At 36.6% G+C, this 22,834-nt stretch overlaps 1 protein-coding gene across 1 annotated transcript in view; it reads left to right on the forward strand.

Moving 5' to 3' along the window:
- Positions 1-22,834, forward strand: part of ASCC3 (activating signal cointegrator 1 complex subunit 3) — a 281,082-nt gene that overhangs the window by 32,479 nt on the left and 225,769 nt on the right. Inside the window, exons 5-8 of the mRNA XM_055713229.1 lie at positions 17,992-18,112; positions 20,830-21,037; positions 21,788-21,929; positions 22,495-22,620. Coding sequence (XP_055569204.1) covers positions 17,992-18,112; positions 20,830-21,037; positions 21,788-21,929; positions 22,495-22,620 — 597 coding nt within the window. The remainder of the gene's footprint in view (positions 1-17,991; positions 18,113-20,829; positions 21,038-21,787; positions 21,930-22,494; positions 22,621-22,834) is intronic.

The following is a 22,834-nucleotide window of genomic DNA, read 5'->3' on the forward strand; positions in this document are numbered from 1 at the left end:
TGAAGAAATTAAGAACGTGTTGAGAAACTCTGCCTTTTCAGTGCTGCTGGTGCCTAATTCACCTCTTCTGTTTAACAGCAGGCCAATATTTTCCTTCTGTTTCTTCTTGTTTACATACCTGAAGGATCCTTTCTTGTATTTATTTACATGTTTGGCCAATTTAAATTTGAACTGAGCTTTTGCCGTTCCAACTGTGTCTCTGCACACCCCAGCAATGCCCTTGCCATTCTGAACAGGTTTTTGTCTGGTTTTCTATCTCTGGTACACTTCTCTCCATTTTGAGCAGACTCCAAGTCTTGTCACCAGTGGGGCTTAATTGTACTGGTAAAGATAAATAAAAGAAATATATAACAGGAGATGAATTTTTTTCTTTCATTTTTTCCCCTTTGTAGTCATCTTTTAAGAAGTCTTTCCAGTGTACCCAGTCAAATATAGTATAGCATCACCAGCATCTGAAAGCATACATGTTTTTTTACAAGTAGGCAGTTCACATATAAAGCTGTTATTAAATGATGGTTGCAATTAAATAAGGAAAAGGCATTCACAGATTTTATTATAAAGTCTTCCTGTGTTAGACAAACTTGGATTTCTGTGTGGTTTTTTGATACTTGAAGACTAAGTTGTATTTCTAAAATTGTGTATGCTTCAGCCTGCAGCAATGATTTTTTTATAGAATCTCTTTATGTCTAAACTAAAACACAGTGGACAGATTTGGCGATAGAAGTAGCAGCCTCACACTGCAGGTTGCAAGTCACAGGGCATGTCATTCACAGTAAACCAGGATTGGTCGGTTTTGCTAATTGATCAAAATAGAAACTATAGAGGTCAGCAGTCAACAGATAATACAACTTTTTCCTATTGCCTTTAATTACAGTTCATTTTTTTTTTCCCTCCAGAAAGCTTTTTATCATGTATCTCAGGGATACCATGGAAAGGTGCACAATTTTTTTAGAACATATAAAGCCTCTGTGGGTTGCTTTTTAGTATTGGCTGCTGAAACAATTTTAGGTATGCATATTAATATTGGGTAGTATGTTACTGTATAATCTGATGGGTTGCTAAAGGACATAAAACCCCTTAAATTTTCTTGGATCATGTTCACTATTGTGTTTGCTGGAGTTGTTGAGGGGAAAACTACCCTCAGCATTTCACAGTGCTGCAAGGAAAGAGTATGTTGTGGGGCTGGGTAAATACCACTTTCATCTATCATGAGTATCTTTCAAAAAGCCCCCACAGTTTTTGGGTTGCTATCGCTTTCTTTATCTTATGCAGCCCCCTCTTATTTGAACAGAGCTTTCTTTCCTACACTGCCCCACTGACCCCTAAAGTTGAAAAAGTTATATTTAAGAAATGATGATACTGCATTTCACATGATAGTCTGATCATGACAGAAAGTGTGTCTAGACTGATCAGTACTTGCCTTTTATTCTGGGGAATGCATGTCACTGTTTCTTTTGACTTTATTTTTAATGGTATTTTATTAATAGGTATTCTTGTTTAATTTTGCTTATAAAATGGAGAGGAATGCAAGCAGCACAGAGGTAAAGCTATGAAAACTATTTGTAGTTATTACTTAAATGTTAGGCTTTCTTAATTGACATCACACTTATGCATTTTATTGCTTTGAGCAGTGAGATCAAGAAATAAAATCTGAAAAGTGTAAGGTGGTGTCCAGTATTCCCATGCTGAGTCTAGCAAAGGTTCGTAGGGATGATGAAGGGTCTGGAGCATCTGAGGTACAAGAAGAGACTGAGAGAGCTAAGATTGTTCAACCTGGAGAAAGGAAGGCTCAGGGGGATCTGATCTGATCAGATGTGATGGTGAGAGAGTAAAGAAGGTGAAGCCAGACTTGTCTCAGTGATATCCAGTGGCAGGACCAGAGACAGTGGGCATAAACTGGAATGCAGAATATTCCATGTAAACATAATATTTATTGTCACTGTGAGAGTGGTCAGACACAGGAGCGGTTTGCTCAAGAGGTTGTGGAGTCTCCAGTCCTGGACGCTAGATTATTTCTAGAGTTTCCTTCCAACCTCAACCGTTCTGTGATTCTGTCATTTTAATTTAATAAATAGAAGTAATTTGAGAAAACTCTTCTATCTATTACTAATTCTGTATAAATTTAAGTCTTCATTTTTGATGCTTTATTTCTTGCATTAAAATCAAGTGTAAGTTGTCCCTTACCCTAATATGTTCTTTTTAAGTTAAAAAAATTCTTGTTTTGTGGTAAGTTCCTTGTTAGAATCTCATAGTAAGTGGAGTACCCCTTTTAAGTACTTAGTTTTAACCTTATGTGTAACATTTAATGAATTACAGCATACAGGAAATAAATAGTCCTTGTGTTGCAAGTAATCTCAATTAGGTTTTAAAGTGACCTTGATTTCAGATGTGTTAAATTGGTCACCGAATTTAAGTATCTCTAAATAATGGACATTTGTTGTTCAGAGAAATTTGGTTTCCTGCATTAAACAAGAATCTGTGTAATGGTCATTATTCTTTTACGAGAAAATACATAGCATCTTAATTTACATGACCAAATTTCTCATCCCCTTTAAAAGCCTAACATTATTTATGTGAAGGTTTAAGGTTTTTTCAGTGTGTAAGCTAAGACAAATGTAACATTGTGAAATTACATTGAAATACAGTTCAACAAGAAAGAGCATACTTCAGAGCTCATAATGCAAACCAGCCACAAAAGGATTTCTGAATTCCTACAGACTGCACACACTTATTCACTCTTTCAGGTAAATGAATGGAAGGACATATACAGCACTGCGCAGTATCACATTATTTGAGAGTAAGACTAAGCAAGCATGCGTAGATTTTGTTTTGTACTAGCGACTTGGTGTGCTGTCAGTAGCACACACTGCAGACACTGTTCTTTATATTTACGTCTTGCTCATTGCTTTCATGAGTAGTCAGAACTTGTGTTTACATTTCACAAATAAAACCTGTATTTCTAACTATTAGTATCCAAAAATGTAATGACCTAAGAAACACTTAGCTCATACTTCTAAACCTGAATTCAGTTTAGTAATTCTTAGGTCTGTATTGAGAGTGATTCTCTGAGCCATCTGAATATGTAATTGGTTTTAAAGGTGCTAGTTTTGAGACCTTTCTTCTGACATACTGTGCAGGTTGCAACAGAGGTGCTTTAGAGAAACAAGCTGCATTATCGGTGCGCAGTGCAATCGCCTCTGGCTCAGTATTTGACTAATACTTCTGCTTGGCTCAGAGGGCAAGTGGCATTTGTTTGCATATGCTGGGTAGCTCTTGCCCTAGATATAAGCTGACCTTCTCCATTAGCAAAGTGCAGTATGCAGGTGTGAAAGTAGGCATGGACTTTTCTTTCCTTAAGCAAAAAAAGCTGATGCTTTGTGTCATATTTTGCTGCTTTGTAGAATGCTGGATATTGGACTTTGCAGATGCTAGTTCTTCCAAATATCAAATATGAATGTTTGTTTGAAACTCAGTTTTACTTGTCAATAGCTCGGCACATCAGTCTAATTACGTGTGCTTCCTTGTTCCCAGAAGGTTCTCTGTTCCCTGTCAAAGCCAGCATTTGGCGTTTTTGTGTAAGCTGTCGCTCTTCTCTTCAAGCTTAGGACTCCCGGCTGCAGTTTTTCTAATGCAGCTGAAGCAGAACCAAAGGTGCTCTGAGAGCCCCAGTGCAAGGCTGCTGTTTTCCCTGCGTGGTTTTCCTCAAGCCGTTAAGTGGAGAAAGACAACTTCGGTGTCAAAATGCGATTTGGCAGAACTTGAGGCCAACAGAATTAGCATATAATCTTTAGAAAAAATAGTGGAAAACACTTTTTGAAATATAATAAAAAGCATAATTTATGGAGACATAAGTAAACAGTACAGCTTGTTAGTGAACGAGAAAATCAAATTGGCCAGAAACAGAAGCCAGTGGTGAAATGGCTGGCGATTGTCCAAAGTGAAATAAATATGAAAATTGAATATATTTTGAAATAATAATTAAACATGTAAGTTCAAAGACAAAACCTCTAGGATCAAATACTAGTAGTATTAAAATAAGTTGGAGATTCATACTTGATTTCAAAAGGTTTTTTTGGCTTTTTACTAGTTGTCTTACTCTGTGCTTATCTTTTTAACTTATTTTACAGAGATGGTTTCTGAACTTGTGTATGTATAGCTGGTATTTTACACACACAGCCAGTAAAATAGCACCATTGCAAAGCAGGATTGCACTAACATGTATTTTTACATGGCTTGGGAAATTTTTGCCACTTAGAAGAGCTTCAACATTATGGTGTCATTGTGTTTTTATGAGACTGTCCCACTGAGGAACTGGATATTTGGTTATACACTGACTAGTTAACTACTTTACTGATTTTTTAACTAGTATTATACTATTAGTCTTGAAAAACTGGTATAAGCAGATGTAGTAATAATTATGTGAAATATTAAACAAAATTGAATGCTCATGTGAACAGAGGGTAGTCATACTCCAAGTCTTTTGTTCAAAATGGAAGATATAGTACATTGGGGTTTTTTGTCATAAAAACTGACTAATTAGCTTGGTTTAGAACATGAACTGTTTTTTATGAGCTATAGTATTTATTACCGTAGTTATTTATCATAAGAGACAAAAGATGTGAAACAGCTTTCAGAAATTCATTAATAAAGGGAAAATCTTGGATATTTGATGCCAAAACTGAGTGTCTCAGGAGTACATTTGTCATGCTGCAGAAGTTCTCCAGGCCTCTAAACTTAGCATGTTAAAGCTGTGCCGGAGCTAGGCATGGACTCTGCAGAAAAGCAACAAAAGCATTCTGTGCTTCAGCATCTTGTATTACTACATATTATATATAGTATAAATACAGAATATTATAGGCATAGTTACACATTACTGTCTTGTATTACTTGGCAATGTTTATTGAGTCCAGAAGTTTGTGGAGATTAGGTTTTTGGATGCTATGTGTAAGAATAGCAAAAAAACATAATACTTTGTTATGTAGAAGTCGTTATTAAACCATTCCTTATGAATGTTGGAATTTTAGAGTAAGGAGTTTACTGACCATCCTTACTCAAAGTAATCAAATGTTAAATATCTTGACATACTACTTGAAATGGCATTATTTTAAAAAATGCAGATGTTGAAAACATGAGAATATTCACCCAGGTATGTAGATACTTAAATAAAAACCAAAAAAGGCACAACCAGAAAATTTTATTTGGACTGAACATATTTCAAAGACATCAACATCTCTTATGTTTATATCCCATTGTAAAGACCTTAAAGACCTTCATTGTAAGTACTGCCAGATGCTTTCAATGTTAGAACTACATCTCATAGTTGATCTTAACTGGAGAATGTGTTAATATAGACTGCCTACTGATAGGGAAAGCAGTTTCAGAAGATGACTTCATCATTACTATATATAGGAGGTGCTAAAAAATAATTGGAAAAGGGCTCACAGGAGGTCCATCATATAGAAGGTAGCATGTGAAATAAAGCATGGATAACTGAGGAAATGAAATATGAAGAAATAATTGCCAGTCTGGCTTGATGCGAAGAAGTATCAGTAGTACAAACATATTTAGTGTGGGAGTAATGCATCAACGGACTGTGGCCTGTGGTAAAAGGCACTCGGAGAGAGGGAGGGGATAGCGGTAGACTGGCAGCATAAAACAAACGTTTTGTAAATATTGGCTGCTCTTCCTAGTGAGGAAAAATCTCACCGAGAGTCTCAGTTACTTTCAGATTTTAGGCAAGCTTGTTTCCGGTGGTAGCATAGCTTTTGCAGTAACTAAGCAATTTTCACTGTTAAAAGAAGTGTGCGTGAGCATCAGCTCTCAGAACTGTTACACACAGAGCTATTGTATACTCCATGTGAGCGGTTCTCCAGGATGCTGAAAGTTACCTAATTGCTCCATTTGGACATGGAAATTAGTTGCCTGTAAGGGCTTTAAGCAGACTCTGAGAATCCAGAGTAGGTTATTATTATTTCAGTAAATATTCAATATCTGTTTTTATATAGGACATAGCTAGATTGCCAGTGCTCTTCAGAACTGGAATTGTCATAGGTTGTATTGTTATGTCCCTGTACCTGTTTACATACTTTCTACTGTTGGTAGAACAGTTTTTAATTGTTACCGAACCACTGTTCATTTGGTATCTTTTTTTTGCAATATTGAACAGAGTCTGAAATGATAGTTAAGATGTTACCTAAAAAACATATAAGGTACTTGAAAATTTGGATTATTTTTGGTGACTATTTTTGGTCACCTTCTGGTGATCCAGAAGGAAAGGGAAGTACTTACCTGACTTCTAGAAATGTTAATCTTTTGCTCCTGGATTAAGTCTTAAACCAGGCCACTAGTAATTGTTACTAATCTACTAGTGATTGTAAAGTTAGTTATACATTTCGGAAACTTACTGAGGATCCTTGTCTTGACGGTTTACAAATGGTTATGAATCCCAAACTTCAATATCATAGTTAACAAATTTTTTAGAAAACATGGAAGAGCAATATCTAGTATTTTTTGAAGTATCTGGGACATAAGAAGAGGAAGTGCTCATAGCCACAGTAATTTTTTAATAGTTCACATTCCTCCTACTTTTATTCTGTCATTATTTCCTTACATCCCCCCTGAAGTCACATCTAAATTTCATCTGCAACACTCCCTGAATGCTGTATAGCTCTTCTTTTGTCTTTGAACAATTTACAGACTTCTGCCAGGGAACTTTCCTGAGGACAGACAGAATTCCATTGCCATTGTATTACTTCCATGTAACTGTTTACTGAAAGTTAATTTGTTAGGTTTGTCTCTTAAGTCACACACAAGTTTACTATATGAAGTTGTTTGCATAGTAGAAAATAAACAAAATTCAGTCTGTCCTTAGAAATTTTTTCTTGGTTAAAATCAATAAAGAAGTGGGTTAGCTCTCATTGTGAGGCTCCTTTGACAGAACAGTTCAAAAAGCTACTGTTTAACATCCATTTTGACATAAAACTCGCTAATTTAAATGTTCACTGTTATGTATATGCAACACCACATGAAAACTTTAGATGTGATACTATGTTGATGTAACTTAATCTTCATTTTTCTTAATGTATTTTGAAATTACAACTTTAGCTTTTAGTTGGTTTGTGTGTACCCTTCCATCTCAGATATTTTCATGTCAAAGCAATTTATTTCATAAAGCACGTTTGGTTTAAAGTGTCAAAGTATCTCTTCCTTAGGTTCAGTAAAAGGACTTTCTAGCCCTAACAAATTAACATATTACAAAGCTTATTCCTCATTACCTAGTTCACAAAAGCAGTACCCATTTTGGGAAAGTACAGGCATATGTGGATCACCCCCTGTGGTGTTTTATCTTTATCTTATCATCAAAGCTTCTAACTTGGCATGAGACTGGCTTTTCAAGCTCATATTCTTCTCTTTGTAATTTTATTAAAATTACTAAGAAAGTTGTATTCAGACAATACAAAGCTTAGGTCTCATTTTTCTTGACCATAGAGCTTATCTGCTCCCCTTTCATATAGTGAAAATAATCCAGTTATTTTTTTATATGGTTTTCTCTCTTTTTAGTTGTGGCGTTCTTTTTTTAAATCAGAGGTATACAGCTCTGTTGATGTCCAAGGACTGTTGAAACCCCATGGATGACAGGAAACTGTCTTTTTGTGAAAAGAGAGCCGTGCTGTCTCCCCTCACAAGAAACCAAATTGAATGGTGTTTGAGTTCTGGGTTTTGAGGACAGAGCTTAAGAAATTATCAAAGAGCCACAGTGAGAGCCAAGAGATGGTAGGCTTTATCCTGGTACTAAGAACTGGTCGCTCTCCTTCCTGTCAGTAACCTTTCCTCTTTCCTGTCAACTCCTTTGCTTCAGTTTTGTACTGAAAGATTGTTGTATCTTTTGAGGTGGTATGAGGCTTCATCTATTCATGATAACTATTGAATCAGTTTCGATATATCGTTAAACTTATGAGATGTTTTTCTAGACCAAGCCAGTCTGTAGCTGATAGAAGTTTCCCTTTTTATTTTCTTTGATGCTGAGAAGTTCTTGTCACATCCACATGGAGACATAAGGAGCTACAGCTTCTGCAAGAAATCCAGTTACAGAATCATAGAATGGTTTGGGTTGGAAGGGACCTTAAAGATCATCTAATTCCAACTCCCCTGCTGCAGGCAGGGACACCTTCCACTAGACCAGGTTGCTCAAAGCCCCATCCAGCCTGGGCTGGAACACTTCCAGGGATGGGGCATCCACAGCTTCTCCAGACAACCTGTTCCAATGTCTCACCACCTTTACAGTACAGAACTTTTTATATCTAATCTAAATCTATCCTCTTTCAGTTTAAAGCCATTACCCCTTTTCCTATTAGTACATGCCCTTATAAATGCCCCTCTCCAGATGGCGCCTGAAAGGTTAAGGCTTACTAACTAGACACAAAATCACTTTCCTCCAATTCATTTTATGGAAAGCAGGAATGGGGCAAACCCCACAAAAATAATCCCAAAACAGCAGCTGCTTGAGCTGCAGAAGTCACAGGGCCAGGTTTCCTGTGGTTTGCAGTGTTGTGTGGTTTCTGTTACCGGGTGCCTGCCGCAGCGTTGCTGGCTGAGGGAGGTGCCGTGCCGGTGCCTCACTGCTGGGCTCACCCATGTGTGACACCGCTGGTGCCACAGCTGCACTGAGGGCAAGAGCAGGAGGCACAGAGAGCAGTCGTTCAGGTCTGTCTCCTCTACTGGCCCTGAATGTTCCTGAACAAATCTGGAAGTTACTGAGGAGGCTTAAAATTTGTTTGCTAGTTCACATGCTGCTAAAGGTACAGAGTGATTTGGTAGGCCTTGGTTCCTTGGAAAGCTAGGCTAAAAATTAATCTTCCCTCTGCTGGAGCCTTTTTTCTTTTCGACATGCTCCTAAAGGAATACAAAAGGCTATGTTTCAGGCAAAAACGTGCCTTGTTTCCTTCTCCCCCGCGTGGGCGTATGGCAGCCCAGGGTGTTGAAGTGTGTGTCCTGGGGCTGGCTGACGTGAGCAGAGGCTAAGGCATTTTGGCCTGTTTCCCTGGAGAAGCCTGGCAGCCTTTCATGGAGGATATTAAAATGCTGACTTTATTATCCTAGTTGGGATAAAATTAGGTTTCGGTATCAGAATCCCTTGCTGCTCTTCATTATCTGCCTCTGTTAAGCAACATGAACTAACTCCTTGGCTTGCTGGTATTTTTCTTTTTACGCTGTTGGTACACATTGGGATAGCAGAAGTGTTGGAGTAGAGGTGAACAGCTCCATGCTCAGCCAAGTCCCCCTCCTGAAATGGTCAGATCTGAAAATTGCTGTCATTTAAGAAAACCTGTAGATTGCCCTGTTTTGCAGGAAATAATTCTGGACCAACCACCACTATTTTGTAAGTATCTGAAATACACACCCCCACACCCTCCCACACACTGCAAAATAGTTTGATGCTTACACAGAAACTAATTCTACAAATATATGTTTTCTGCTGGGTAAAGTTAGAATTTCTTAACTCTGTGTTCTTATATCTATGGGTAAGAAAAGTGGCAAGTGCACTGATTAGTTAATTTTAGTGGTTTGGTTTTTTCTTCAAAATTCATTAACAGCTGATCCCGGAATACTTCTGAAGATAAATACTAGTTTAAGGAATCATGTAACAGCAAGTTTTTCTACACTTAAATTGGTCTTCAGGGCTTCCTTTTTTAAAGGCAAAGGGGTAGTCTGCTGTTTGTAGCTGCTGTTTGACATTATTTCTAATTGCCAAAGTCTTTAGGCTAAATAAGCTGGTAGAATTTGCCTTGTAGCTATATGTTTGAAATCTTCGAAACTGTGCATCTGTGTAAGTTTCTAATTAGTGTTAAAACATTGGTGATGATCTCTCCAGTCTGCTCATTTCCACTTAAAAATATTAAGAAAAATTACCAAGGTGCGTTTTGACTTTGTGCTTGTCTCTTTGTCAAGTACGGTAGGCAGTTTTTGCATGGATTTGCACAATCTTCTTTTGTTGGAGAAAGCTTTCCAACAAATATTTCAGAATTATATTGCAAGAGATTATGCTATTTTTTTTAATATAAGCAAAAATACTAAAGAGATTATCTGTGATCAAAACCGATAAGAAATTAAATAGGGAAGATGAGCGGTTTAGGCCTAATAAGCAATATTTACATATACTTTCAGTCTGATAGTCTGGTTTTTGAGTCTTGTTATAAGAAAAATAATTATCTTAATTGGTTTTTTTCCTTTAAATGATCAATTTCAATTTGATTTAAAAAGTGTTGTCTGTTACCTGTACGCTGACTCTTCTAAGAAATTAGTTTTCATATTTTAATAATAGTTTTGGAAATTTTTTTGCTTTGATTCATATATTTCTATTAGTGCATTGTTAAAGTAAAAGCTGTGTAGTAATCTGTGGGTACAGAAATACATAAAAGTAGAGGGCAATGCTGATATGCTGAGGAGAGGTGGTATTAAAAAGAGTAATTGGCTGCATCTTTATTTGCACCTTGTACTTGTAGTCCTGAACTAAAAATGTGTCCCATGCTGAAGACCAGATTTCAAGCACTTCTTGCAGATATAATAATGAGAAAAGCAACCAAAAGTTGAATGATGAGTAAGAATTGGTCATGAATGTGTTATCTTTATGTGAATATATTTCCCAAAGACAATGTTATATGAAAACTTCTCCATCTGCTTCCTTACTCTGCCTTCTATCTTCTAAGTAATACTGAAAGTTTTTGTTGGGAGAATTCCTAGAATTTTGCTGCTTTTCTTCAATCTGCCTCTTTTTAACTTAAATTTGTATTTAGTTATTTTCTTCCAACTGATGGCTGAAAGTAAAAATCCAAAAATTCAAAGCTAACTGATAGCACAGAGAGACTTTTAAGACTGCTCTTACAACAAGTAGTAACATCTCATTCATCCTCATGAAGCTGGCACCTAGATCTGCTGGAGGCTGCCTGAGAACCAGGTGCTCCTTGTCCCATTAGAATGCCTGCCTGTGGGCACATTGGTCTGTCATATCTGATCCCAGTGATGAATGAGGCTGCAGTATGAAAGTCCTCCACCCCCTGTACCAAGGAATAGCCATCAGAAATGCATTCTGCATAGCCATACTTTTATCTGCAACTCACCCTCAAAGTGCTTGAGGTGCCTGGCAACTGTTCTCTTTGTGAGGCAGATGCAATTAAGCTGAGCTCTCTGCAAGTGTCCTAGGTGGAAATGGTTTCTAGGACTGGAAGATCATTTTTGTGTAGATGGACTTAATGTGATGGGCTGTGTATTCAAAAATTCCAGGCTTGAAAAAAAGCAGATCTGAGAGCTGAATGACTTTCTGACACATCTGATACCTGTTTTTAATAACAGTGGTAAGAAATTGTGCTTTGTCTGGCTTGTCTTACTTTAATCAACCTGTAAGAAACATGAAAATACAAATTATCTGAGACTTGTTTTTAAACCAAGTGTTTTTCTGTGACCTTTAGCTGTTAAAGGGGGTGATAATCTGGTACTTTTCAGCATCGTAGTCATTACCAATCAGTGTATATATTATATCCATGAAGTTTGCATTGAACTTTCTTATGGGGAAAAAACACCCTATCTTCAATTTCTTTGATTTTGTTACTGAGTCTTTTAAGCAAGAGCTAATACGAATTTTTTTGTCTGGTATTCTTTCAGTACTATATCCAGACAGCTTTTGCAGTAAGCTTGTAGCCCAAAAAAATGTCATATTTTCCCTATAACTTTTTTAGTGAAGCAGTCATTTCAGTTACGTAAGAGCTGCTAGAACAGAACTTGAGATTATGCCATGGAGATGATTCTTCTACAGGTGTTTGAAAACTGTGCCTTGTAAAGCAGTATCATCTGCAAACAAGACATTAAGTGCAGGCATAGCAATTAGTTGTGTAGGTGGTACTGTGTAACTTAGACCAGCTGTTAGGCTCTAAAGGTAGAGAGATACAGAGGACAACCACTGGTTGGCTGAATTGGGTTTTCTGTTTCATTTATTGCTGCAGAGCAGTACTTTAGTACTAAGACTCAAGCAAGGTACAGAGACTGTTCCTAGTCTATTTCTGTTTGCATTTGAAAAACAAAATATTTTATGAGATTTATAGCATCCCTTCCCACTCATAGAAGATGCAGAAATCAAGAAAATGACCTTGTGATGGCAGATAGTTTGTGATGTTAAAGTAATGCTCACAGTTCTGAACCTCATATTTGAGGTCACCCTGAGGACCTCCAAGGTTCCTTGTAAATTGTGCCTTATAGAACGGAAAAGTAATATTAGCTATTTAACATCCAGAATAAAATCTTGTTTCAGTCTTAACTGTGAGTGAAACAATAAAGATGACTTTTTACAGCTGAGTCTTACTTGAAAAAATTTACAATGTCATGCATCTCACTGAAGTTCAGCTTTTTTCTCATTACCTACACTGGCAGATAGACTGCTGTCTATCTGCAAGACTGCTGTCTGTTTCCTTGATTTTTTTCCGTATAACTGGCATATATTCAGTAGAAAACATTAGCATGGGGACCTTGCCTCATCTTTCTAATGCAGTATGACACATCTTGTCCTTTTGTTCCTAGATTGATGACTCATTATGCTTTCTTCCAGATATTAAGACTATGCACATAAAATGAAATGTAAAAATTTTTCAAACAAATATGAGTGACTATGTATCACAGTCATTTATGTCTTTATGGTCACTGAGTAGTAGCTGAAGTCATCTGGGACCTTTGTTATTGAAGGCAGTCAGGGTTGCCTTTTGGGCACAATCTGTTACTGATTTCAAGGAACGTAATAGTTTGGCTGGGATTCAAGAAACCAAGGATTGACACGCAGCCTCTCCAACTGTTGCCCACTGTCTAGTTTATCTTGATATAGCTTAATAAAAAGGCAGCTGTGAACATTCACATTCCTTTGCCTGCTTTCATGGTCTTGGACATTGACTTTTCAGGCCAGAATATGTAATGATGTTTCAAATCTGAAATGCTAGCACTTACGCTAAACACAGAATTGCACCCTTCTATGTCAGAACCCTCACAGCTTTTTACAAACAAGATTGCACAGATACTTTTTTTCCTACCAGGTTGTCCTGAAAGGATCATGATCTGGGTTCCCGTTGGTCTGAGAACCTGTTTGGGTTTTTGGTGGCGTTGTTTGTTGGGTTTTTTACATGCAATGTTACATATTGTTACATGTTTAATGTTTTTCCATAAACAATGTGAAGGCCTTAACAGCATTGAAGTAACAGGCTCAAGTGCCAGGAATATGTGTCTGCCATTCAAACCTGCACCATCTTTATTTCAAGCATAAATTTCCCTGTTGTCCCCTTGTTGGGATGAGCACTTGAGATGAGTGCTGGAAGCTCATTATGATAGAAATAAATATGATGCTAGGAAAGTGTTGAAAATATTTTCAAGGAATTCTGTTTTGCTGGTAGTTTCTTCATTAAAAGCTACCACTTGGCTGTCATCAACATAGTCCCCAGCCTTACTGTCCTTCCAAGATTCATTGCTTCTAGTTGGCATTTGAATGCTAGAAATTTCATCCCACGGACTGTTGGATTGGATGTCACCCTGCTAACTCCTGGGTTTGATTAATGGAAAGCATTTCATTTGGAATGAAACATAATAATTAGCCTGTTAAGCTACCTAAATTGCTAGGAGTGCATCACAGTTTTTCAATTTGCTTTTTCTTCTCTAGAAGAGAAAGCAAAATGTACCTGAAAATTCCTTTCTCAACAGCGTAAAAGCTCTGAAGAAGTTCTCCTTTTCTGTAGTGAATATTAGAAATTTCTGTGCAGCTTACACTAGATACTTGTCCAAGGGAGCAATGCAGCTCACTGGGGGTTAGTGTTTTATCACTCGGAGAGGTTTAAGAGTAGATAGGATTGACAGCTTTCCTCATAACTTTCTTAAGCTTTACCTTTTACAGAAATTGTTACTTTGTTTTTCTCTCACTACTCTTTGTGGAGTTTGTTTCTTTATGGACATACTCTGTGGAGTAGTAGGGCAGTCACCTTAAGCATCATAATGAGGAAGCCTGTTCTGCGCATTAGAAAATAAATGACACAGCCTTCTGTGACAAGTCATACATTTGTATTTTGTAAATCAACATGCAGAGCAACTTTAGTAAGGAGTCACTTCAGCATTATGCCTCCAGCTGAACATCCAGGCATGAGGCTGAACTGCAGTGGGCAGGGGTATATCAGCATTTTGTCAGTACTGGAGGGTGTTGTGGATCTTGCTCTTCTACAGCTGGTTCAGCCACTTCAGCCTATGTTGATAACTTAAATTTATGCTATCAAAAAATAAAACTACTATAGGAAAAATATGTCCTGGCAAAAAAAGCCTATTTTATTTCTTGGACAGATGTTTTCTGTGCCTTGGGGCTTCATTTCTCCTAGGAGGCATAAGGCAGCTCAACACAGCTCCAAATTTTTTCTTTCCTGCTCTTCGATTTATATAGTCAACCTGTCACTGTAAAGTGTAAGTGCATTCCAGTGTAAGAATGATAGCAGTAGTGAGGTGGTGACTTTGTACAAACTTTAGCACCTCTTTCTTTTTTGAGTAAGATAAACTCTCTGCGGTTTTATTTTTGCTCTCTAAATTTTGGTCAGGATTATTTGGGTAGTGTGATTATTAATAATAAAAATGTAATTCTGACAGTGGAAAGTTGTTTTTTTTAAGAAAGCAAATTTTGTGCTATTTCTGAAGATGTCAGACTCAGCATTCACTTTATTGAAGCTGGATCCTGACAGGCAGTGTTTTCTCTCCAACTCATACTGGTTTTCATGAGTTACCATATGGAGCAGTTGCTGCTTAGATCTGTAATGATGTCTATCATTACAGAAGTTCAGGTTGTTGTTTAATTTGTTGATTACTATGAAAATTAGGCTTAAAAACTTCAACAAATGTTGAAGTTGTTCTGAAATGGTAGAAAGCCTTCAGAAGGGACTCATGTTTTTGGAAGTGTAAACAAATATGATAAAGAATTGCACTTTGAAACAGCAGCATTCTGTGGTGTGGTAGTTCTTAATACCTTAATTAGGAGGCAGTGAATTACTCCTATAGTGTGAACAAACCTGGTGATTAATAACATTGGTCTTATGAGTCCCCCAGATTAGCTATTTCTGCTCTTCACAATCTTTTTCTGCCATTGTCACCATTTCTGCCATCAGTAGTACATGGTGACAGATCTTACTCTTTAATTTGTTCTCCATCTCTCCACACTTCTACTTCTGTCTTGGTTTGACTTCAGTGGTTGTTTTCTACCTGTTATCTCTGGCAGGCTTCTAGTGGGCATGGGAGACATCTTGTCAGTAAGAACAGGTCATTGCTTCTGGTCTTCTGTATTCTTTAGCTTTTTCCTTTAGTCTTGAACAATGAGCTTGGTCTGTCTTAGCTGTTTAAAATGTTCTGAAAACCTCCCTCCTTTTCAGACAGCAGCAAGATCATTTAGGTGATACAGAGTTCTCAGACTGCTCCTAGCAAATGAATACCATGCTCTGTCCACCAATCAAGAAGGCAAAATGGAGTGACTTTACCATGTGAGCATTGCAGTCTATCATGTAATACTGTATGGATTCCATTCTCTTTGGCTACTAGGCTGTCTGGAGAGCAGGATGTGCTGTTTCACCTTGGTACTCTTGTTTTGAGCCCCTAGCTCACTGGGAATGGACTAAGTGATACTGCTTTTACTTCATGACCTCTGACCATGAAGTAGAATGCATATTGTAACATTACTGTTTGTACAGCTCTGCTGTTCTAATTGGTTGAAATAGTTTTGATACAGATGTTTTTTGTTTCAGAATACATTGAGAAGATAGGAGTGGAAAAATAGCTTCCTGTTCCTAAAGAGTGTCATCTATTTCCCCAGCAAAACCCGCCTTTCCTGATTGATAGTTTGTTACTTTTCTAGCTTGTTCTTAACACCTTCCAATGATAGAGATGCTTTGGAGTCCCGTGCAAAGCTAAGGGTCTACACTGGATGTTTTAGGGCTGATGTTTTGTTTGTCCTCGGGGGGGGGGGGGGGATGTTTATTTTGGTTTTTGGGGGCAACATCGTTTGAAAATACTTAGATTGTGGTGTGCTGCCTTGATGAGAAGCTAGTGTTTAAGCCCAGATCTGATTGAATTGAAAACGTTTCCCTGTCTTGCTGGTATTCCACAGTTAGCAAAACTGAGAAGCTTGTATTCAGCTCTTCATACAATTAAGCTATTTTAAATACGCTTCTTGCTTTTGTAATATTTTTTCCATCCCTGCCTTAGCATTTATCCTTGGAAAATGCCTACTCCTCAAATTCACCACTACTACTTTGCCACTTTTTTTGAAAAATAAAAACAAGGTTGTCTTGGACCTATAGATAATGTTAGCTAAAATGTGGCAGTAAGGTGACAGTGAATAGCTATGCAAAAGACAAGAATTAACAATTGTTGTTAGTGAAGGCTGGATAAAAAGAAAGCCATCGTAGCCTGAGATCCTTGACAGCAGATTTGACATCTAGCCAGCAGTTCCCTGTCCTGTGTTTTTGTAGTTTATTCCTTCTATCAGGGTATAGAATTTTCTATTTGTCCAGTAGTTACTCTAATGAAAGAAATACAAGAATTACAAGACTTTAGGCATTTAAGAGCTGTTATTTCATGGTCTCTGCAAACTCTGCCAGCACCGTACTAATTTGCATAAACCTTATGTTTTTCATAGAAACCCTGGGGCCAGCAGTAACATTTTTTTATTTAGGGGTTTTGTTTGTTGTTTTTTTTTAAATGACATCTTATATTATGAAGTACAGATTGGCCTGAAAAAAAGGATCATTGATCTGATGCCCTTGGCACTGTTCAAAATTTTACAAATATATGAAGAGGAAGCATAAAGTTATTTCAAGGTGTTCCCAAAGGGCAGTAGTCATAGACAGCCACAGAAAAAACTATGTGTTAAGGAGTTTGCAGATTAAATACAGGATAGTAAGAGTCCTGTCTCCTTTTATAGTTAGAAATACTTGAATCCTACAGTGCTGCAATCCTACTTCCATAAAACATCACATCAAAGTACATCACAACTTTTATTCTTACCTGATTCCCAAAGTTACATGAATAATATTAGCAGAAAACAAAGAACACTAAGGAGAAACTGCTGTGTTTTACTTTTTGGAAGTTGGAAAAAAATGGAGAAAAATTGTTTTAAGCAGTATTAGAAATCAAGAATGGGTGCCAAGTAACTTACTGCTCTAGGGAAAAGTGAACTTTAAATAGGGAACTGTGTTTATCTAACCTGCCACAGGTGAGTCATTTGAGCAAGGCAAATACTGGGCCAAAACAGTGCTTACTGGTATGGAATTCTGTGCTGGCATACATGACCTGCTTCATGTGTTTGAATTGTGCACACTCACACAGTGTTATATGTGCAAGTAGTATAGACTGAAGTTGATCCTGGTGTCATATTACTTGTTTCTTAAAATTCTTGCTGCACTCTACATCTGTTGTTTGGGGGGTTTTTTTGTGGGATGTGACTGTGAAAATGCAGTAGGCCATATCTCTTGTTCACTGGAATGGGAATAACTTCCTATTTATCTGACTTTTATGAGAAAGTATTGGCTCTCTTGATTTATCTGCTGAGATTGTGGAGAAATAAATTTGCAGCATAGTTTATGTAGATAACCATAAACAGAGACACATGAAGTTTAGTCATGAAAAGAGTTAAATTTTATGCAAGAATCTCAGAGAGAAATGGAGTTTTACTTCATAGACAAAATTCACAGATTTTAAATGTTTCCAACTGAAAACTTTCTGTAATTTTCCCTTTTTGTAATAATTAGCTAGCTGAATACTTGCTGTGATACCTTTTGGCTTGAATAGTTTGGAGCTGAAGTTCGTTAATTTGTTTAAACTATTGTCAATAGGTATGTTTTGTTTGTGGATATAGGTGTTGCTAGGGATAGAAATATTGCTGTCATGTTTATAAGTATATGTTAATTTAGGTGATGACTTAAAACTTTATTTTCTTTGTAGTTATTTGAACTGCTAGGCCCTGAAGGTTTTGAACTCATAGAGAAACTGCTACAGAACAGATCTTTGATTCTGGAAAGGTCTTTGACTTGTCCAAATGATAACAGGTTCCAGACACTGCAAGGTAAGCAACTACAAAATTTTTATTCCAAACCAGATACCAGAAACTGTTCAGTTGTATTTCAAAGAACAGTACTGTCTATGTGTATATAAAAAGCAAGGAAAAAAAACCGGGGAGGTGGGGTTCATGTATATACGGGCTTAAACAAAGAAATTGGGGTCTGGTTATACAGAGGAAACAAACATGTATTGCATATATTTATTTACTTTTCAACTGCTTATGGGCATGTGTAATTTTTAAACTTATTAACTGTTGCTCGTTTTCTGTTTTAATGGATTACTCTGGAAATAAGTTGATCTTTGGTTATTCCTCATCTGCTTTCCTGCTTACTGTCTACTTCTTGTACTATGATCAAATGTGGGTCCTGGCACAAAAAAGCACAGTAACAACCACGTCTGAAAAAAATAAAGTTAAGCTTAAGGATCGATGAGTGAGAGGAAAAAAAGGACCTCAGGTTTTATACTGTGTTTTTTGTTTTTATAATACAAAGGCTAATTCTTTTAAAATCCATTTTACAAATTGCTGTTTAAAAACAAGTCTTCTCATTTTCTCCTCTGGCAAAAATAAATCTTACTGTGAATAGGTTGTGACTTGGCATAAATCTTACATGGACATAGCACCGTGCAGCCCATTGCATGTTCACAGCATACGGAGTTAGAAAAATGTGAAAAAAACCTGGTAATGGTGGAGTTATGTATCCTCACAATAATTAAAAAATGCAAAATAATGCATTTTTTAATACATTTATCTCTAAATGAAATGTTATATAAGCAAGTGTTTAGGAGTTTATGCTGATGGTTAGTCTAAACTCATCAGAACAACTGTTGTTTTATCAGTTTGTAATTTCCAAGTGGAATGTCTTGCTAAACAAGGTTTTGTCTTGGTGTTTTTTCCCTTCTCAAATAATCACGTAATAAAAAAATTAAAAATACATTCAGTAGAAACTGAACGATTACTGTTTTCCTCCTACATGCAATTTTTAGTTCCACAAGTATTTTCTTCTCACTTAGCAGAAGTAGTATTTTGGAAGCTTTTATGAATTTATTCTTCACTATGCTATCAGTAAAATTACCACAGTAATTTCTGCTAGAATGTGGAGGAAGAATATTTTCAATGTTGTGCTTTTGAGACAATAGGAAAATGTTACTGATTGTATGCTTTTTTCCACTGATGGGAGAACCCTTCTTTCACTGTGGTAAAGAAGTCAATGATGTTCAAGTACCTTCTCTGAAATTGAAGATGCTCTACCCCAAATTCAGTTTATTAATTTTAATAATGCTTTATTTTTTTAAGTTGATCAAAATGGTGTTTCTAATGGGGAGTGAAGTTTTATCTTTCCAGAATTGCATTTAGGGAAGGAAGTCACTTATGTCTGCAGAAATTTAGTTATCTTTGAGTAATTTCTGTCTTGAGAAAATAAGCACAAGTCAATGAACTGTACATGTACTGCATTTTTGTAGCATACTCTATTATTTGATTATTTCATATGTAATTTACCTCATGGCAGTAAAGATTGTTGTGCTTATCAGACAAATCAAGTAACACTTCTTTGTCCTGGTGTGTCCAGTCTGAATTAAATTTAGTCAGGAAATTGCATCATTGTCTCCTTTTAATACAAGAGAAAGAGTTAAAGCTACAGACATGATGGTATTGAATGTGGACATTTTGACAGTTTATTAGAATCGATTCAATGCTATTTAGCAAGTTATAGTCACCTTATCCAGTATGCATGCTGTGAGATGTAGGAGTTTCACCACAGGTGAAAACTGAAAATTAAGTGGCACAAATTGTTCAAAACATCAGTCAAGTGGGTTTATTTGATGAAAAAACATTTTCAGATTTTTGGCTTCAGAATTTGACTGCAAAAGTACATATGAAATGCAATTGAATTAAGTATGTAATATGCAGTCAAACCTACATAAACTAATAATCTGCAGAATTTTGAAAACAAAGTTTAAAAACACTGATATACTTAAACCAAAACAAATCTCTCCAACCCATTGCATATAAAAGCCTTGGTTGTATCTTTGGTTTTGGCCAGTAATGGCCTTGGAATGGCAAATGTGACTGGGCTTTTTCAGATTCCCTGCTCTCCTAGATTTATTACTGTAGTTGTTTTGTGGTTCTGATCCTTTTTGATTCAATCATGCTGCTTATCCATGTAAAGGGAGGGAGTCCTTGTGGTTGTATAGATTAGAATTTCTCTTCTCACTTGTTAGGGAAATTACATTGTGAGTACACTTTTAATTGTTATGTGAAGAGGTTGTTTAAAAAACCCAGCCTGTTTTAATCTGATTTCACACCATTCTACTCATCAGTATACACATGTAAGAGAAAAGTTATGTGTGAAAGGAGACACAAGTGGTGTTTCCACTGCTGATGAAGTTATAAATATAGAAAGCCCTTCCTTTTGCTGCTAGCCCATCCTGTTGCTTTTGGATGAAGTTTTGTTTGCTTAATGATGGTAACTTTAAACATCCTACCTTTGGGACATGAGCTGATACTTCTTTTAGTTTCTTGAGGCCAACTGCTGCACAGTCATTTACATAAAATTAAACTGCCTTTAAGCATACATGCCCCACCCCACCCCTGCCTAAAAAAAAACCAAACCCTCCAAAAAGACCAACAAACATCAGAAAACAAATCTTCAGAAGAAAACTGAGAAGAACAGAGATGGAATGCAGTACTTACGGATATGCATACCTGTTATCATATTGCAGAACAGTACAAGAAGTTTATAGGAGAAAATGCTAAGCCCAATTATGGTTGTCAAGTTACAATTCAGTCCGAACAAGAAAAACTGTTACTGAAACAATATCGTCGGGAAGAAAAGCGAAATGCCAGAAAAGAAAAACAAGCTGGGGAAGATGGAGAAGTTTCTGGAGAAGGACTAATGTGCTTTGATCCCAAAGAGCTGCGGATGCAAAGGTAATAAATGCCAAAAGCTGAGAAATGCTTCTGTTGTAAATGCTACTTCAGCATATCATAACAGTTTATTTTGGTTTAGTTTGCTTTGGTGATTAGATGATTCTGACTTCAAGTCACGTTTTATTACAAGTGTAGAATTTTTTTTTAATACGAAAGCCTAATTTTCAGGGAAAGAAAGCAGTGATCTACTTAATGAGAATCTTCCTCATTTCATCTATGTGGGTTGGAGATGCAGATTAGAGGGGTAGGCTTTCTTTCTTAGTTCCTTTATCCACACTGCTTGCTTAAGATTTATGAAGTCTATACTAAATCTATCAGAACTATCTTTCTTTTTTTCCACTAGAGATTAATGGGTACTATCTTCCATGTTGTCAGCTAAAGGTAGTGGGAGGAGTAGGGGAGGGAAACTATATGGAGCAAATAAGCTGCTGTATTTTTTGTTGAGAAAAATACAGCGGGACTGGTAATGGTGAATACATGTGTTGTATTGTTTAAAAAGAGACAAAGCTGCATTTAGGAAAGTCTTGCACTTACTGGATTGCACTTCTAATTTTTATCTAAACAGTCTGTTACAAAGACTTGGTTTAACTGATGCCAGATAAATAACACTGTAAAATTCCTTTGTTGATTATTTTATGCAATGTTTTTTTCCTTAAATTTCCACAACGCTTGCTCTGACTTTAATATAAGATATTCAGGTTTTGTAATGGGTAATAGGCAGAATTATTGCAGTTGTTTTTCTGCTCACAGAGAACTAGCGCTTTTGAATGCTCGAAGTGTGCCAGTCCTAGGCAGACAGAGAGAGATGGACTTTGAAAAAATTCATTATCCACATGTTTATGATTCCCGAGCTGAAGCTATGAAAACATCAGCATTCATTGGGGGTGCAAAGGTACGTGTTTGGTGCATGACCCTTCTTGAACAGTACATCTTTCCCAGTGAATAATGTGCAGCAGGGTTCTCTTTGTCCCCTTAGAGAGTCTCCTGATCGGAGTCCAATGTATGAAGCAGTGCTTCTTTGCAGAGGGTTTTACACACTTTCATATATTCTGGTTTTATTTTGACTGTAGAAGAAAAAAATCTCATTCTCAACTACTGTGTTTTTATTTCTAGGGTCACTTAATTTAAATACTGTTTTTCTCTTTCTGTCTTTTGGAAACCATTGAATAGACTTCCACAAAATGAATGCTTTATGAAATGCTAGACTTAATGGCTTTTGAAATTTAATAAAATGGAGTTACCTTTTTTGTCTTTTGGGGACTATTTTCTGAGTAGTAAACCTGATTGTTTTCCATATTGGGGGTTCAGTGCTGCCTATAAAATGAATCAGTGAGAATTGCTTCTATTTTGGATTCATTTTTGGAGGAAAGTGATAAACCATTGTTCAGAGTGTGTTATACATAATGACACTTTCTGTTTTCATACTTTCAATTAATTTTCCTGTAATACTGGTTTAGGTGTTCTTACCAGAGGCAGTTCAGAGAGAAAACAATAAAATGTATGAAGAGGTGAAGATACCCCATAGTGAGCCAATGCCTATTGGTATTGAAGAGAAAATTGTTTATGTTAAAGACTTAGATGAGGTGAGTAAACCATTTAAATATATTAAATTACGTTTTGCTTCATGTTAAAAATATTTAACTGGAAAAGATTACCGGTTAATACTGTGATGTGTAATGTGTAAGTGCAGCCAGTTAGGTTTTGCTACTAATTTTGAGAGTATTTATTGGGGAATGTAGTTCAGTGATAATAATCCCTTTCATGATGACTCAGATTCAAGAAATTTCTGCTCTAAAC

Source organism: Falco cherrug, chromosome 6 (assembly GCF_023634085.1).
Source record: "Falco cherrug isolate bFalChe1 chromosome 6, bFalChe1.pri, whole genome shotgun sequence".
Lineage (NCBI taxonomy): Eukaryota > Metazoa > Chordata > Aves > Falconiformes > Falconidae > Falco > Falco cherrug.